An 18,192-nucleotide genomic window follows, 5' to 3' on the forward strand; every position below is an offset into this window, starting at 1 on the left:
GCCAACCACAACCCCAGAGTCGGTGCAAAGAGGCAGTCGTTAACGGGGGATGGGGCAAGTGCTCGAGAAAACGTCTCATTCATACAATGCCCATTTTATCACACACACACACACACACACACGCACACACACACACACACGCGCGCTTTACCCTTAGTGCTGACAGGTCTATCTCATCCAGACTCCGGGCCGGGGAGTCGCTCGCCATGATTCTCTCAAAATGGAAGCTTCCTCTCCGCTCATTTACCGAGGACAAACCCCCTCTCCCCTCCCTTATCCAGCTGTTAAAATCCCACGTTATATCCCTGCTGGCGTCCGTTAATAACAGTCCATAAACAATGGGTAATACAATCCGTTTTTCCGTTTGATCCCGGGGGAACGCGTCTTGAGACACCGAGGTGATCCAGGTCCTACATGCTGTATTCGGTTGCACGGGCCCCCTCCACCGGAGGATGGTGAAAAAAACACACTCCGCAAGAGAGCACAGCTGCGTACACACTGTATACCCACACACAGCGAGAGAATGCAAAGCGCCCCGGAAAAGGGTTAGTCTCGCGCTCACGGGAGTGGCCTTGCTGCACGAGCAGAGGGCGGGTCTCCTGAAAACAGGGACGCCCACAATGTCACATGCACGCGTGTGTGGGACAGTTATGAAAAAGCCCCCTCCTCCACATGAAAGGTTCATTGTATCTTCAGTCTAAAGTTCCATAAAACGGATCATTACCTTAGTCTTCTTATCTCTTTGTGTCTCCTGCTGCATCTCCACACAAGTAGCTTATATATTTCATCATCAATATCCTCCTCATCATCATTAATATCATCCTCAGCAATAACAACAACATCACCACCAAGATCCTCCTCATCATCATTAATATCATCCTCAGCAATAACAACAACATCACCACCAAGATCCTCCTCATCATCATTAATATCATCCTCAGCAATAACAACATCACCACCAAGATCCTCCTCATCATCATTAATATCATCCTCAGCAGTAACAACAACATCACCACCAAGATCCTCCTCGTCATCATTAATATCATCCTCAGCAATAACAACAACATCACCACCAAGATCCTCCTCGCCATCATTAATATCATCCTCAACAGTAGCAACAACATCACCACCAAGATCCTCCTCGCCATCATTAATATCATCCTCAACAGTAGCAACAACATCACCACCAAGATCCTCCTCATCATCATTAATATCATCCTCAGCAATAACAACAACATCACCACCAAGATCCTCCTCATCATCATTAATATCATCCTCAGCAATAACAACAACATCACCACCAAGATCCTCCTCATCATCATTAATATCATCCTCAGCAATAACAACAACATCACCACCAATATCCTCCTCGTCATCATTAATATCATCCTCAGCAATAACAACAACATCACCACCAAGATCCTCCTCATCATCATTAATATCATCCTCAGCAATAACAACAACATCACCACCAAGATCCTCCTCGTCATCATTAATATCATCCTCAGCAATAACAACAACATCACCACCAAGATCCTCCTCATCATCATTAATATCATCCTCAGCAATAACAACAACATCACCACCAAGATCCTCCTCATCATCATTAATATCATCCTCAGCAATAACAACAACATCACCACCAAGATCCTCCTCGTCATCATTAATATCATCCTCAGCAGTAACATCATCATCGCTCAACTTTTTTAAACTGTGTGTCTTATACGCTGAAGAGTTTTCTCAATTCCTGACTGCAAAACTAATTCTAGTGAAGATTTGAGTGTGTGATATGCACATGACAAACTGGTGTTCACTGTTGTGCGTCATTGAAGCAGCATTAACCTGCTGACATATAGAATTGTTTTAAAAAGGTCATACCAAGGACCATTTACCTATTTGATTTAGATATATATTTTTTATAAGATAACAAATATTATTTGATGAAACAATGAATCTGGCCTGACTTCTAATAGCACAGACAAACTCACTAACAGGTAAACACCATGGAACAACAAATAGTCCCCCCCCCCCTTTAAAAAAATAATAACAATGTTTGTTCTGAAGTGTCAGCCCTATATTTGAGAGACACAGGAAAGATCAGGAAACTGCCCCCTCCTCCCCAACGGCTTAGAATGTTATGGGTTAAAGAGGGAGGAACACTTAGTCTGTTTTTAGTCATACACACACGAGGAGAGGGACATTTCCAGCATTCTAGAAGAGTGACTGTAACAGGAGTGTGTGTGTGAATAAGTCAACTACTACATTTTTACATTTGACATTTTAGTCATAACCCCATATCACAGTAAGTAAATTTTTCTTCAGTAAAGTAGCTATCAGCAAAGTCAGAGCTAGTAGGGGGGAGAGTCTAGTACGCTGCTAGGTCACCTGTGGTACAAGTCAGTATTCCACATCCATCCATGTCAGCCAGGTCACCTGTGGTACAAGTCAGTATTCCACATCCATCCATGTCAGCCAGGTCACCTGTGGTACAAGTCAGTATTCCACATCCATCCATGTCAGCCAGGTCACCTGTGGTACAAGTCAGTATTCCACATCCATCCATGTCAGCCAGGTCACCTGTGGTACAAGTCAGTATTCCACATCCATCCATGTCAGCTAGGTCACCTGTGGTACAAGTCAGTATTCCACATCCATCCATGTCAGCCAGGTCACCTGTGGTACAAGTCAGTATTCCACATCCATCCATGTCAGCCAGGTCACCTGTGGTACAAGTCAGTATTCCACATCCATCCATGTCAGCCAGGTCACCTGTGGTACAAGTCAGTATTCCACATCCATCCATGTCAGCCAGGTCACCTGTGGTACAAGTCAGTATTCCACATCCATCCATGTCAGCCAGGTCACCTGTGGTACAAGTCAGTATCACAGGTGATATGTACATGTTGCCAGGGATACTGGAGTATAGAGGTAGATATGTACACGTTGCCAGGGATACTGGAGTATAGAGGTAGATATGTACACGTAGCCAGGGATACTGGAGTATAGAGGTAGATATGTACATGTAGTCAGGGATACTGGAGTATAGAGGTAGATATGTACATGTTGCCAGGGATACTGGAGTATAGAGGTAGATATGTACATGTTGCCAGGGATACTGGAGTATAGAGGTAGATATGTACATGTAGCCAGGGATACTGGAGTATAGAGGTAGATATGTACATGTTGCCAGGGATACTGGAGTATAGAGGTAGATATGTACATGTAGTCAGGGATACTGGAGTATAGAGGTAGATATGTACATGTTGCCAGGGATACTGGAGTATAGAGGTAGATATGTACACGTTGCCAGGGATACTGGAGTATAGAGGTAGATATGTACACGTAGCCAGGGATACTGGAGTATAGAGGTAGATATGTACATGTAGTCAGGGATACTGGAGTATAGAGGTAGATATGTACATGTTGCCAGGGATACTGGAGTATAGAGGTAGATATGTACATGTTGCCAGGGATACTGGAGTATAGAGGTAGATATGTACATGTAGCCAGGGATACTGGAGTATAGAGGTAGATATGTACATGTTGCCAGGGATACTGGAGTATAGAGGTAGATATGTACATGTTGCCAGGGATACTGGAGTATAGAGGTAGATATGTACATGTTGCCAGGGATACTGGAGTATAGAGGTAGATATGTACATGTAGCCAGGGATACTGGAGTATAGAGGTAGATATGTACATGTAGCCAGGGATAGTGGAGTATAGAGGTAGATATGTACATGTTGTCAGGGATACTGGAGTATAGAGGTAGATATGTACATGTAGCCAGGGATACTGGAGTATAGAGGTAGATATGTACATGTTGCCAGGGATACTGGAGTATAGAGGTAGATATGTACATGTAGCCAGGGATACTGGAGTATAGAGGTAGATATGTACATGGGATACTGGAGTATAGAGGTAGATATGTACATGTTGCCAGGGATACTGGAGTATAGAGGTAGATATGTACATGTTACCAGGGATACTGGAGTATAGAGGTAGATATGTACATGTTGCCAGGGATACTGGAGTATAGAGGTAGATATGTACATGTTGCCAGGGATACCAGGTTAGATACTGGAGTATAGAGGTAGATATGTACATGTTGCCAGGGATACTGGAGTATAGAGGTAGATATGTACATGTTGTCAGGGATACTGGAGTATAGAGGTAGATATGTACATGTAGCCAGGGTTACTGGAGTATAGAGGTAGATATGTACATGTTGCCAGGGATACTGGAGTATAGAGGTAGATATGTACATGTAGTCAGGGATACTGGAGTATAGAGGTAGATATGTACATGTAGCCAGGGATACTGGAGTATAGAGGTAGATATGTACATGTTGTCAGGGATACTGGAGTATAGAGGTAGATATGTACATGTTGCCAGGGATACTGGAGTATAGAGGTAGATATGTACATGTAGCCAGGGATACTGGAGTATAGAGGTAGATATGTACATGTTGTCAGGGATACTGGAGTATAGAGGTAGATATGTACATGTTGCCAGGGATACTGGAGTATAGAGGTAGATATGTACATGTAGTCAGGGATTAGGAGAAAGTGACTAAAAAAAAAAAGAAAGTGACTGGTAGCAAGACTAATAACAATAATAATAAACAGTATGTCAGCAGCATAAGTGGTGGGTGGATGTGTGTGTGTTAGTGAGTGTGTGTGTTAGTGAGTGTGTGTGTGTGTTAGTGTGTGTGTTAGTGTGAGTGTGTATGTGTGTGCAGGAGTGTCACTGTATGTGTCATAGGTGAATATAGGCCTACATATAAACAGGGCTAAAAACAAGTGACTGGTAGCAAGAACGTGTAAATACACATGGTAATATACTAATGGTAATATATATCTTGCCTTCAGAAAGTGTTACAGACTGAATTTAAAATGGATTAAATACATACTTTTTGTCACTGGCCTACACACAATACCCAATAATGTCAAAGTGGAATTATGTTCTTCAAAATTATTACACATTTATTAAAAATGAAAAGGTGAAATGTCTTGAGTCAATAAGTATTCAACTCTTTTGTTATGGCCTAAATGAGTTCAGTTGTACACATGTGCTTAACAAGTCACATAATAAGTTGCAAGGACTCACTCTGTGTGCAATAATAGTGTTTAACATGAGTTTTGAATGACTACCCCATCTTTGTACCCCACACATACAATTATCTGTCATGTCCCTCAGTTAAGCAGTGAATTTCAAACACAGATTCAACCACAAAGACCAGGGAGGTTTTCCAACGCCTCGTAAAGAAGAGCCCCTATTGGTAGATGGGTAAACATATGATTATCCCCTTGAGCAGGGTGAAGTTATTCTGAAAATAATAATGGACAAATGCTGTACAATCCAGTTGTGGAAAGCTCTTAGAGACTTTCCCATAAAGACTTACAGCTGTAATTGCTACCAGTGGTGTAAAGTACCTAAGTATAAATACTTTGAAGTACTACTCAAGTAGTTTTTTGGGTTATCTGTACTTTACTATTTATATTTTTGGCAACTTTTACTCCACTACATTCTCAAAGAAAATAATGTACTTTTTACCCCATACATTTTCCCTGACAAAAGTACTCGTTACTATTAGACAGGAAAATGGTCAAATTCACACCCTTATCAAGAGAACATCCATAGTAATCTCTACTGTCTCTGATCTGGTAGACCCACTTAAACGCAAGTGCTTGGCTATCCTGGCTATCCGTATATAAAATAAACACATTGTGCCGTCTGGTTTGCTTAATATAAGACATTTTAAATGATTAGTACTTTTACTTTTGATACTTGAGTATATTTAAATCCAAATACTTTAAGACTTTTACTCAAGTAGTATTTTACTGGGTGACTTTCACCTCAACTTGAGTCATTTTCTGTCACGATCGTGTGGAGAGACGGACCAAGGCGCAGCGTGATTGGAGTTCCACATTTTTATTTTAGTGAAACTTAAAACAAACCAATACACAAAGAACAACCGTGCAGTACTGAGGTGCTACATGCACTCTCTCAAAAACAATCTCCCACAAAGCAGGTTGGAAAAGGGAAGCCTTAAGTATGATCTCCAATTAGAGACAACGAACATCAGCTGCATCTAATTGGGAACCATACCAAGAGCAACAACATATAATTATATCACCTAGAACACCCCCTAGTCACACCCTGACCTACTACACCATAGAGAACCAAGGGCTCTCTATGGACAGGGCGTGACATTTTCTATTAAGGTATCTTTACTTTTACTCAAGTATGATCATTGGGTACTTTTTCCACAATTGCTAACATGAAAAATGACCAGCCACACACAGCAGACTGACTTGCTAGTGGATACATGCAGTGACTAGCTAGCATGCTAGCAGCTTCATTTGAAAATGTACATAGGCAAGCCAGTTAGTGACAGCCTAGGAACAGTGGGTTAACTGCCTTGTTTAGAGGCAGAATGACATATTAATACCTTGTCAGCTCGGGGATTCGTTCTAGCAACCTTTCGGTTACTGGCCCAATGCTCTTACCACGAGGCTACATGCCGCCCCATCATACAGAACACACCAACATGCAAGACAAAAGCCCTTTGTGTTTGGCTGTTGTCCAGGGTGTCCAGGCCTCTAGAGACCACTAATAGAAACAGCTCATTAAGGTCATAGTCTGGAATCCACAGAATGAGGAATGTGAAGATAAGGAATACTGCATTAACATTACTGTGTCAATAATGGTGTTCATGTGGTTTCATATCGACGTTAAGGTAAGGAGTTAGAGGTTAGATATATGGCAGAGTGTTAAAATCAACTTTACCAAAGTGACTACAAGGGCACAGAATTCCCTCTCACCCCCCCCGTTCCAACAATATCTCTTTCTCTTTTTCTCCCTCTCTTTTTCTGTTTGACATTGTTCTCAGGCCTTAGTCGGTCTTCATTGAAACCTCCCACAAAGGAGTCTGAGTCTGAGTCTGAGTTCTCCAGCCCTTGCAGTGTTGCATAGTGGTAGAATACAGTATAAAACCGTTACAGAACAGAGGACAGAGCATGTTACAGAATTACAGTACCAGTCAAAAGTTTGGGCACGCCTACTCATTCAAGGGTTTTTCTTTATTTTTACTATTTTCTACATTGTAGAATAATAGTTTAGACATCAATAGGAAATAACACATGGAATCATGTAGTAACCAAAAAAGTGTTAAACAAATCTTCTTGGCTGCTTTTCCTTCACTCTGCGATCCAACTCATCCCAAACCATCTCAATTGGGTTGAGGTCGAGTAATTGTGGAGGCCAGGTCATCTGATGCAGCACTCCATCACTCTCCTTCTTGGTCAAATAGCCCTTACACAGCCTGGAGGTGTGTTGGGTCATTGTGCTGTTGAAAAACAAAATGATAGTCCCACTAAGCGCGAACCAGATTGGATGGTGTATCGCTGCAGAATGCTGTGGTAGTCATGCTGGTTAAGTGTGTCTTGAATTCTAAATAAATCACTGACAGTGTGTCACCAGCAAAGCACCCTCGCACCATCACACCTCCTCCTCCATGCTTCACAGTGGGAACCACACATGCAGAAATCATCCGTTCACCTACAGTACTCTGGTTCTCACAAAGACACGGCGGTTGGAACCAAAAATCTCAAATTAGGACTCATCAGACCAAAGGACAGATTTCCACTGGTCTAATGTCCATTGCTCGTGTTTCTTGGCCCAAGCAAGTCTCTTCTTCTTATTGGTGTCCTTTAGTAGTGGTTTCTTTGCAGCAATTCGACCATGAAGGCCTGATTCACAAAGTCTCCTCTGCACAGTTGATGTTGAGATGTGTCTGTTACTTGAACTCTGTGAAACAATTATTTGGGCTGCAATCTGAGGTGCAGTAAACTCTAATGGACTTATCCTCTGCAGCAGAGGTAACTCTGGGTCTTCCTTTCCTGTGGTGGTCCTCATGGGAGCCAGTTTCATCATAGCGCTTGATGGTTTTTGCGACTGCACATGAAGAAACCTTCAAAGTTCTTGGAATTTTCCAGATTGACTGACCTTCATGTCTTAAAGTAATGATGGAGTGTTGTTTCTCTTTGCTTATATGAGGTTTTCTTGCCATAATACAGACTTGGTCTTTTACCAAATAGGGCTGTCTTCTGTATACCACCCCTACCTTGTCACAACACAACTGGTTGGCTCAAACGCATTAATAAGGAAATCAATTCCACAAATGAACTTTTAACAAGGCACACCTGTTAACTGAAATGCCAAGCTGTCATCAAGGCAAAGGGTGGCTACTTTGAAGAATCTCAAATATACAAGATATTTTGATTTGTTTAACACTTATTTTTTTATTACTACATAATTCCATATGTGCTATATATAGAGAGAAAGATGGGATTAGAGAGAGAGAGCGAGCATGTGCGTTTCCTGGCTTACTCCCAGTTTTGGGAAAGGGGTTTCACCGTGGTAACAGGTGTGCGCATGTGCTCTGCAATGTCATCAGCAGAGCTGGTCTCTCTTTTTCTGATTTTTTTTTCTCCAACAAACAGACCACTCTCCTCACCCCCTCGCTAACACAGCACACTTTCTGACTTCCTCTCATTCTCTCCTCTCTCTTTCTTACCTCTCTATCCCTCTCCTCTCTCTTTCTTACCTCTCACCCCCTCTCTGTCCCTCTCCTCTCTCTTTCTTACCTCTCACCCCCTCTCTGTCCCTATCCTCTCTCTTTCTTACCTCTCACCCCCTCTCCGTCCCTCTCCTCTCTCTTTCTTACCTCTCACCCTCTCTCTGTCCCTCTCCTCTCTCTTTCTTACCTTTCACCCCCTCTCTGTCCCTCTCTTTCTTACCTCTCACCCCCTCTCTGTCCCTCTCCTCTCTCTTTCTTACCTCTCAACCCCTCTCTGTCCCTCTCCTCTCTCTTTCTTACCTCTCACCCCCTCTCTGTCCCTCTCCTCTCTCTTTCTTACCTCTCACCCCCTCTCTGTCCCTCTCCTCTCACTTACCTCTCACCCTCTCTCTGTCCCTATCCTCTCACCCCAAATGCTCTCTTGTTTTCAATAAGATCATGTTCTGAGAGTGTACTGAGAAAATGTACTGACTCACTGAATAGCAAGCAGAGAATAGAATAATTATAAGCAGCTCGACTACCGCAACACTACCACAACAACGCTACCACAACAACACTACCACAACAACACTACCACATCAACAACACTACCACATCAACACTACCATAACATCACATCAACACTACCACAACATCACATCAACACTACCACAACAACACTACCACAACAACACTATCACATCAACACTATCACAACAACACTATCACAACAACACTACCACATCAACAGTACCACAACAACACTATCACAACAACACTACCCCATCAACACTACCACAACAACACTACCACATCAACACTATCACAACAACACTATCACAACAACATTATCACAACAACACTACCACAACAACACTACCACAACAGATCCGTTCCAGCCATTATTATGAGCCCTCCTCCCCTCAGCAGCCTCCACTGCAACACACCATTGGTAGAGATTTCTTTGCTGGGGGAAAAGAGGGAGGAACATGTAGGAGAGGAAACAGGGGGAAGTTAAAGTGGAAAGAATAGGAGACTCTGACCTTTAACCCTTCAATCTGGTGGTGTTTAGTAACACCAAAGATGGTGGACAAAAGATGACGTCATAGGCTGTTTAGTATTGAAAACAATGTGTCTTGGGGGGTGGGTTTGCTTGGGGGGAGGGTCTCCCATAGACACCAATTTGATAGCAGCTGGGTCTGGTCTGCTTAGTTCATCAACTGTATATGAACCAGAAAAAATGAGGGAGTGGGATGTCTCTCTTCCTCTTCCATCTCTGGTAATACTGTGGTCAGGAGTCACTGAGCTAGCGAGGGGGAGTGTAAAGATTTACACAAAATACCTAAGGGTTAAGGGCTTGAGGCCAGGCCGGGGCTAGGGAGGGGGTTAAGGGCTTGAGGCCAGGCCGGGGCTAGGGAGGGGGTACGGGCTCAGGGTCTACTGTATGTGGTCTGAGGGAATTTGGAATTAAGAAGCAGCACCCCCTCTTATGGGGAACCAAGGCACCACCACAGACACTATTCAATTATTAAATATGTAATTCTGTGGACACCACAATTTCCACACTGCTGTGAGATCACTTCCTGCTCCAGTGTTTCTGCAGGTTTATACAGGAAGCAAAACCTCAGCTTGACCCTGGAGTTTGATCTCAATTCCTCTCTCCAAGAACACTCACCTTCCACCAGTGTGTGTGTGTATGTGTGTGTGTTCTGTTCTGTTTTTGCAGCTATGTGTAACGGCTTTCTACTGGTGAAGGAGAGTCGGACCAAACTGCAGCGTGTAGATTTCGATCCATGTTTAATAAAACAACTTAACACGAATCAACACACAAACTCAACAAAACAATAAATGAAACGAAAACCGAAAACAGCCTATACATGTGTCTACAAACCTCTAACAAGGACATCAAGACACACAGGACAATCACCCACAATACAACCAAAGAATATGGCTGCCTAAATATGGTTCCCAATCAGAGACAACGGTAAACACCTGCCTCTGATTGAGAACCACTTCAGACAGCCATAGACTCTCCCAGAACACCCCACTAAGCTACAATCCCACTAAGCTACACACCACATACAAAAACCCATGTCACACCCTGGCCTGACCAAAACATAAAGAAAAACACAAAATACATCGACCAGGGCGTGACACTATGTTTGCATGTAGATATGGCATATGTGGTATGCATGTCTATCAGTGGAGGCTCCTCAGGGGAGGAAGGGGAGCACCATCCTCGTCAGTGAAATGCCCCCAAAAATAAGTGAAACGTTAAAAAAAGTTATCCTTTTTAGATAAAACTATACTAAATATATTTATATGTCACCAAATAATTTATTAAAATATGCTGTTTTGCAATGAAGGTCTACAGTAACTTCAACAGCACTGTCTGGGCTAGCACCATGGTGTAGCCGGAGGACAGCTAGCTTCCGTCCTCCTCTGGCTACATTGACTTCAACACAAAACCTACGAAGCTCGTAGGCCTCAACCCCTTCCACAGACATGCATGGTAATTATGAATACTTACGGAGGACGTCCTCCAACCAATCAAAGCTTCTGCAGAATGAATTGACATGTTATCCATCCAATCATAGAATTAGGATCAGAGAATGAACCTAGTGAGTTGTATTGGGATTGTGCCACAGAGCATTATGGGGGTTCTATGTGTTGAGAACCTTGGTGAAATTGTTGGATGGAGATTAAGAGTGAAGAGTGATAGTTGAGCATTTTTTATATATTATTCAATTCAAGTTAGTTTTTTTTTAATTACAGGAGACGGAGGAGGTATATTATAAATTGTTTTCTTGGTTTTAGAACTTTATTTTTGTGTCCAGTTAAGTGTAATTTATTTAAATTTGCCTTGCTAACTTCAGTAGCTAGTTAGCTAGCTACCAGCGCAATTGTGCAGTTTTCTCTGCCAAAATGGCCAACGCTGCCAAAAATGTGAAGAACCCCTTTCATTCTCTGGGGTACACGGAAAATGTGTGAATTAAAAGCGAGTGTTGACCTCTGCCTGAGATCAGATTCAATGAAAAATAATGAAAAGGTGAGGGCGTTCAACACCACCTGGTATCAAAAGTATATCTGTTTAACAGGGAGCCTTTCATCAAGCCGCCTGTATTGCTGGCCTTGCCTGCTTTTTGGAAAGCCTGAGCCTTGGTCAAAAGGTGGGTACTGTGACCTGAAGAACATCGATCGTTCAGCTAAACAGAATAACAAAAGCAGGGAGCGTATAAATGCCCACATCAGATTCAAGCTTCTGGGGAAAAGCATATCAACACCAAAGCTTATCAACGCCACCACATTTTTGGGCATGCAAGAATGAGCTTTTTAGAGGACACGACGAGAGGGAACGTTCCGCCAACAAGGGCAACTACAAGGAGCTTGCAGAGGTCACTACACGCTACGATGCTTTACTTGCTGAACATATCGAACTTTCGATGTCTTTTCTGGGATGTCGAAAACAATTCTGAGCGATTTGATAGCTTCCATCTTTCATCCATTAAAATATAAATTAAAGAGAGAGGTTGACGAGGCGCATTTTTTTAAACGTGCGCTCAACTAGGCTTTCCAATTCCCCCCCGGTAGTTATTTAATAAAGATGATAACACAATCACTCCGGACGGACACAAGCAAAAACTCATGACATAAATGTTGCAGGCTACACCTAAACATTAGAAATCTGACATGCTGTATGGGATGAAAACAATACTATTTTTTCTGTCCGATCAAATGTAGGCTACTAATAAGAGCAGCTGTATAACGTTACATCCTATGGGCTAGTTACATCCTATGGGCTAGTTACATCCTATGGGCTAGTTACATCCTAAGGGCTAGTTACATGCTATGGGCTAGTTGCATCCTATGGGCTAGTTACATCCCATGGGCTAGTTACATCCTATGGGCTAGTTGCATCCTATGGGCTAGTTACATCCTATGGGCTAGTTACATCCTATGGGCTAGTTACATCCTATGGGCTAGTCCATCTGGTCAGGGTAAACTAATAATGTTACATCCTATGGGCTAGTTACATCCTATGGGCTAGTTACATCCTATGGGCTAGTTGCATCCTATGGGCTAGTTACATCCTATGGGCTAGTCCATCTGGTCAGGGTAAACTAATAATGTTGCATCCTATGGGCTAGTTACATCCTATGGGCTAGTTACATCCTATGGGCTAGTTACATCCTATGGGCTAGTTACATCATATGGGCTAGTTACATCCTATGGGCTAGTCCATCTGGTCAGGGTAACTCATTGGTAACGTTATGTATTTATGGTCCATTTATTTGTCAGGATAAAATGTGACTGATCAAATGTAGTTAATATTCAGCATTGGGCTGGCTAGGCTGCCTATATGTTTTTAATCCAAAATGATTCACTGGAATTATTCAGTCAACATAATAGTGATGACAGGTGTGAGTAAATGTTTTATAAGGCCTACAGTTGCATAGGCCTGCATGATGTAAACATGCATACAGGCAGCTCAGCCCTGTGAGTTCTGTTGTCTATGTGTCTGGGTAGAGGAAATCCCCCTCCTAATCTAGTCTAAATATATATGAATAAATACATGGTAGCTGCAGTTTGACAGGATTTTCATCCCCCTGGGGCCAAGAGTTTTTTTCAGGAGTTTTTTTAAAACCATGTGACCTGATTAGGAAAAACTGGTCCCATCAGAGCCTATATAAAACCTTTTTACAACTGATTAATCACCATCATACCTTATTGGGTCCAGAGTTCTCCTAGTTAGGTTAACATATAAGGAAAAACTCCAGGCCCCAAGGGGTAAAAATGGCCCCACCGCTCTGGGACCTATGGTGCCACCAGTCTGACCGCTCTGGGACCTGCCACCAGTCTGACCACTCTGGGACCTGTGGTGCCACCAGTCTGACCACTCTGGGACCTATGGTGCCACCAGTCTGACCACTCTGGGACCTGCCACCAGTCTGACCGCTCTGGGACCTGCCACCAGTCTGACTGCTCTGGGACCTATGGTGCCACCAGTCTGACCACTCTGGGACCTATGGTGCCACCAGTCTGACCACTCTGGGACCTGCCACCAGTCTGACCGCTCTGGGACCTATGGTGCCACCAGTCTGACCACTCTGGGACCTGCCACCAGTCTGACCGCTCTGGGACCTGCCACCAGTCTGACTGCTCTGGGACCTATGGTGCCACCAGTCTGACTACTCTGGGACCTATGGTGCCACCAGTCTGACCACTCTGGGACTTATGGTGCCACCAGTCTGACCGCTCCTGGACCTGCCACCAGTCTGACCGCTCTGGGACCTATGGTGCCACCAGTCTGACCACTCTGGGACCTGCCACCAGTCTGACCGCTCTGGGACTTGCCACCAGTCTGACCACTCTGGGACCTATGGTACCACCAGTCTGACCGCTCTGGGACCTGCCACCAGTCTGACCGCTCTGGGACCTGTGGTGCCACCAGTCTGACCGCTCTGGGACCTGCCACCAGTCTGACCACTCTGGGACCTGCCACCAGTCTGACCACTCTGGGACCTGCCACCAGTCTGACCGCTCTGGGACCTATGGTGCCACCAGTCTGACCGCTCTGGGACCTGCCACCAGTCTGACCACTCTGGGACCTGCCACCAGTCTGACCATTCTGGGACCTATGGTGCCACCAGTCTGACCGCTCTGGGACCTGCCACCAGTCTGACCATTCTGGGACCTATGGTGCCACCAGTCTGACCATTCTGGGACCTATGGTGCCACCAGTCTGACCACTCTGGGACCTATGGTGCCACAAGTCTGACCACTCTGGGACCTACGGTACCACCAGTCTGACCGCTCTGGGACCTGCCACCAGTCTGACCGCTCTGGGACCTATGGTGCCACCAGTCTGACCGCTCTGGGACCTGCCACCAGTCTGACCGCTCTGGGACCTATGGTGCCACCAGTCTGACCATTCTGGGACCTATGGTGCCACCAGTCTGACCGCTCTGGGACCTGTGGTGCCACCAGTCTGACCACTCTGGGACCTATGGTGCCACCAGTCTGACCGCTCTGGGACCTGTGGTGCCACCAGTCTGACCGCTCTGGGACCTATGGTACCACCAGTCTGACCGCTCTGGGACCTGCCACCAGTCTGACCGCTCTGGGACCTGTGGTGCCACCAGTCTGACCGCTCTGGGACCTGCCACCAGTCTGACCACTCTGGGACCTGCCACCAGTCTGACCGCTCTGGGACCTATGGTGCCACCAGTCTGACCGCTCTGGGACCTGCCACCAGTCTGACCACTCTGGGACCTATGGTGCCACCAGTCTGACCACTCTGGGACCTACGGTGCCACCAGTCTGACCGCTCTGGGACCTAGGATACCACCAGTCTGACTGCTCTGGGACCTGCCACCAGTCTGACCGCTCTGGGACCTATGGTGCCACCAGTCTGACCACTCTGGGACCTGCCACCAGTCTGACCACTCTGGGACCTGCCACCAGTCTGACCACTCTGGGACCTCCCACCAGTCTGACCGCTCTGGGACCTGCCACCAGTCTGACCACTCTGGGACCTGGGGTGCCACCAGTCTGACCGCTCTGGGACCTATGGTACCACCAGTCTGACCGCTCTGGGACCTGCCACCAGTCTAACCATTCTGGGACCTGCCACCAGTCTGACCATTCTGGGACCTATAGTGCCACCAGTCTGACCACTCTGGGACCTATGGTTTGACCCAACCAAATCATGAGAAAACCAAAAGAGAATTACTTGACACATTGGAAAGAATTCACCAAAAAACTAAGCCAACTAGAATGTTATTTGACCCTAAACAGAGAGTACACAGTGGCAGAATACCTGACCACTGTGACTGACCTAAAATTAAGGAAAGCTTTGACTATGTACAGACTCAGTGAGCATATCCTTGCTATTGAGAAAGGCTGCCGTAGGCAGACCTGGCTCTCAAGAGAAGACAGGCTATGTGCTCACTGCCCACAAAATGAGGTGGAAACTGAGATGCACTTCCTAACCTCCTGCCCAATGTATGACCATATTAGAGACACATATTTCCCTCAGATTACACAGACCCACAAATAATTAGAAAACAAATCTTATTTTGATAAACTCCCATATCTACTGGGTGAAATACCACAGTGTGCCACCACAGCAGCAAGATTTGTGAGCTGTTGCCACAAGAAAAGGTCAACCAGTGAAGAACAAACAAATAAAAAAAATACAACCCAGATTTATGTTTATTTATTTTCCCTTTTGTGCTTCAGCTATTTGCACATCGTTACAACACTGTACATCGCCATAAAATGACGTTTGTAATGTCTCTATTCCCTTGTAACATTTTGACTGTAATGTTTACTGTTCGTTTTGTATTGTTTATTTCACTTTTGTTTATGATTTATTTCACTTGCTTTGGCAACGTCAACACATGTTTCCCAGGCCAATAAAGCCCTTTGAATTGAGAGAGAGAGGACCGCTGCTGCAGGGAGTAGCCCCTGATGAGGAGAGAATGAGGAGTAGACTGATACAGTTCCTTATGAAATAGTGATGCCTGCTTTAGTCTAAGTGACAACACATTCTGCTCTGGAGGTCAGGTCCCCAGGGGGGCTCTGTGCCAGCCCAGCCCAGCCAGCACTCACCTTAATTGGGGAGGCCAGGGACAATGACCACCCACCAACCACCACTCTGGATCTCTTACCAGCCAGGTGGCAGCGTGTGGAGTTGTGTCTCACACACACACAAATACACACACACACAGACAAACTCATGCAAGAAGACACACACACAGACACGCACCATCTGCAATTATTAAATAATGGCAACAGGAACAAGACACACCCTTTCCTGAGCTAAAAGACAAACAAACAGTGACAGGGAGAGAAAGAGTGAGAGACACGGTGACAGTGTTTCACTGACCTGTACCCACTCAGGGTGTGAGAACCCCATCATGTCGGAGCGTCTCTCTCTCTCTCTGTCAGAAGACGGCAGATCTAACTGTACTCTAGTTGCGAGTTGGAGTGAGTGTGAGAGAATGACAAAGGGAGGGAGAGACGAAGAGTGGGAAGGAGAGACTAGGGTAGGACCATTGGATAAAGACATGTCAATCACTGGCAGACAGTCAATGGGGAGCTGGGGGTGAGATTCATGGCCAGAATCTCCCGTCACTGGCACCTGTCTGTCTCAATCAAACTCATACACTCCACCCATGCTGTGTAAGTGTGTGTAAGTGTGTCCTTGCCTGTGTGGTTGTGACAATAGAATCCATCTTAGCCTTAGCTTACAAGGTCATGTGACACATTGATGACATTCCAGTGACGTCTGGACCTGACATTCTGCCTCACGCACCCATGGGTCGTTCCACCTCAAAAAGCACCATCATTTATGTTGTTAGAAACAGATAAGATGAGCATTTCTGCAACAATATTTTGTTGAATTTTTTTTTGATCTGAGACAATTAACTTAATTGATTGCACCCAAATTGGCCATTTTAATTCATAGGATTTGTATAATAGTCAATAAATATAATACCTAATATCCGAATTGGACCAATGAGGAATCCAAAGAAACTGTCAAAACCCACCGATGAACCCTCCAGTCCCCAGGCCAATCCCACCCCGACAACACGTATATAGCATCAGTCCAGTCTGACCAGTAGTATGGAGCTGTGTCTCAGAGCATATTGTTTCTTCGTCCTATATAATGTATTCCCAGTGAATTTGGGGATGTTTTTCCCCTGTTCAGACAATATAGTCATTGAAGTTGTTAGGTTTATGTCCCTTCCTGTTATTACCAGGTTCTGACCACTAGATGGTGCTATTCCAGGTGATTTATTTGGAAAGAATTTGTTATCCACTGTTTCAAACTCTTAGCATTTATGGTACAAATCCAATGCAAGTCAATGGCATCTATATTAGCATTGTCACGCTCCATCCCGAAGTACCTAAACATTTATTGTGTATTTCAATGATGTTACTTATAGATGATTTGAATATGAAGCCAGAAAGTGTTAATATAGGTATTATTAACTTGTATTGGATTTATGCCTCAAATGTTTAAAAAAAAAATCATTTGAAACATTGGACAGGTAAGCAAAACCCAAACATAGGTTGTTATCATAAGTTGTCCATAGACTGGTGGGTGAAAGGTCATATAGTGGATGGTGCCTAATGGAAATCTGCTATCTCCTATAGAGTCCTTTCATATCAGGTCAGCTTAAGGGGAGAGGAGGAGAGGAAGCCACTTCAAACGGTAGAGATAGCCAACACCTTATAACGGACATCAGTGGCTTGGTAATAATCTGTACAGCAGGCTGGTTTCTTATCGGTCTCTACAGCACACATGGTCATATGTATATATACACTGCTCAAAAAAATAAAGGGAACACTTAAACAACACAATGTAACTCCAAGTCAATCACACTTCTGTGAAATCAGACTGTCCACTTAGGAAGCAACACTGATTGACAATGCATTTCACATGCTGTTGTACAAATGGAATAGACAACAAGACACCCCCAATAAAGGAGTGGTTCTGCAGGTGGTGACCACAGACCACTTCTCAGTTCCTATGCTTCCTGGCTGATGTTTTGGTCACTTTTGAATGCTGGCGGTGCTTTCACTCTAGTGGTAGCATGAGACGGAGTCTTCAACCCACA

General features: G+C 44.5%; 2 protein-coding genes across 14 annotated transcripts in view; one reads left to right on the plus strand and one right to left on the minus strand.

Annotated features, from left to right (window-relative positions):
- LOC115130096 (TRAF2 and NCK-interacting protein kinase-like) overlaps positions 1-540 on the minus strand; it is a 93,556-nt gene extending 93,016 nt beyond the window's left edge. For 10 of the 13 annotated variants that reach the window (XM_065019318.1, XM_065019317.1, XM_065019311.1 and 7 more), the window contains exon 1: positions 152-537. In XM_065019318.1, coding sequence (XP_064875390.1) covers positions 152-208 — 57 coding nt within the window. In that variant the 5' untranslated portion in view covers positions 209-537. Of the gene's footprint in view, positions 1-151 lie in introns of all 13 variants that reach the window. The other 3 variants (XM_065019315.1, XM_065019314.1, XR_010464044.1) reach the window with 2 other exon arrangements.
- On the plus strand, positions 453-1,710 carry LOC135572051 (probable basic-leucine zipper transcription factor S). Its single transcript, XM_065019053.1, has 2 exons — positions 453-491; positions 775-1,710. The coding sequence occupies exons 1-2, from the start codon at positions 453-455 to the stop codon at positions 1,708-1,710; spliced, it is 975 nt and encodes a 324-aa protein (XP_064875125.1).
- Positions 1,711-18,192: the final 16,482 nt, after the last annotated feature.

This window comes from Oncorhynchus nerka, linkage group LG6, assembly GCF_034236695.1.
Source record: "Oncorhynchus nerka isolate Pitt River linkage group LG6, Oner_Uvic_2.0, whole genome shotgun sequence".
NCBI lineage: Eukaryota > Metazoa > Chordata > Actinopteri > Salmoniformes > Salmonidae > Oncorhynchus > Oncorhynchus nerka.

Excerpts from the sequence above, each read along its gene's own strand:
- LOC135572051 (XM_065019053.1), top strand. The coding sequence starts at position 453 with ATGGTGAAAAAAACACACTCCGCAAGAGAGCACAGCTGC. Across the intron at positions 492-774 it reads CCGCAAGAGAGCACAGCTGC|CTTATATATTTCATCATCAA; the intron begins GTACACACTGTA and ends CCACACAAGTAG.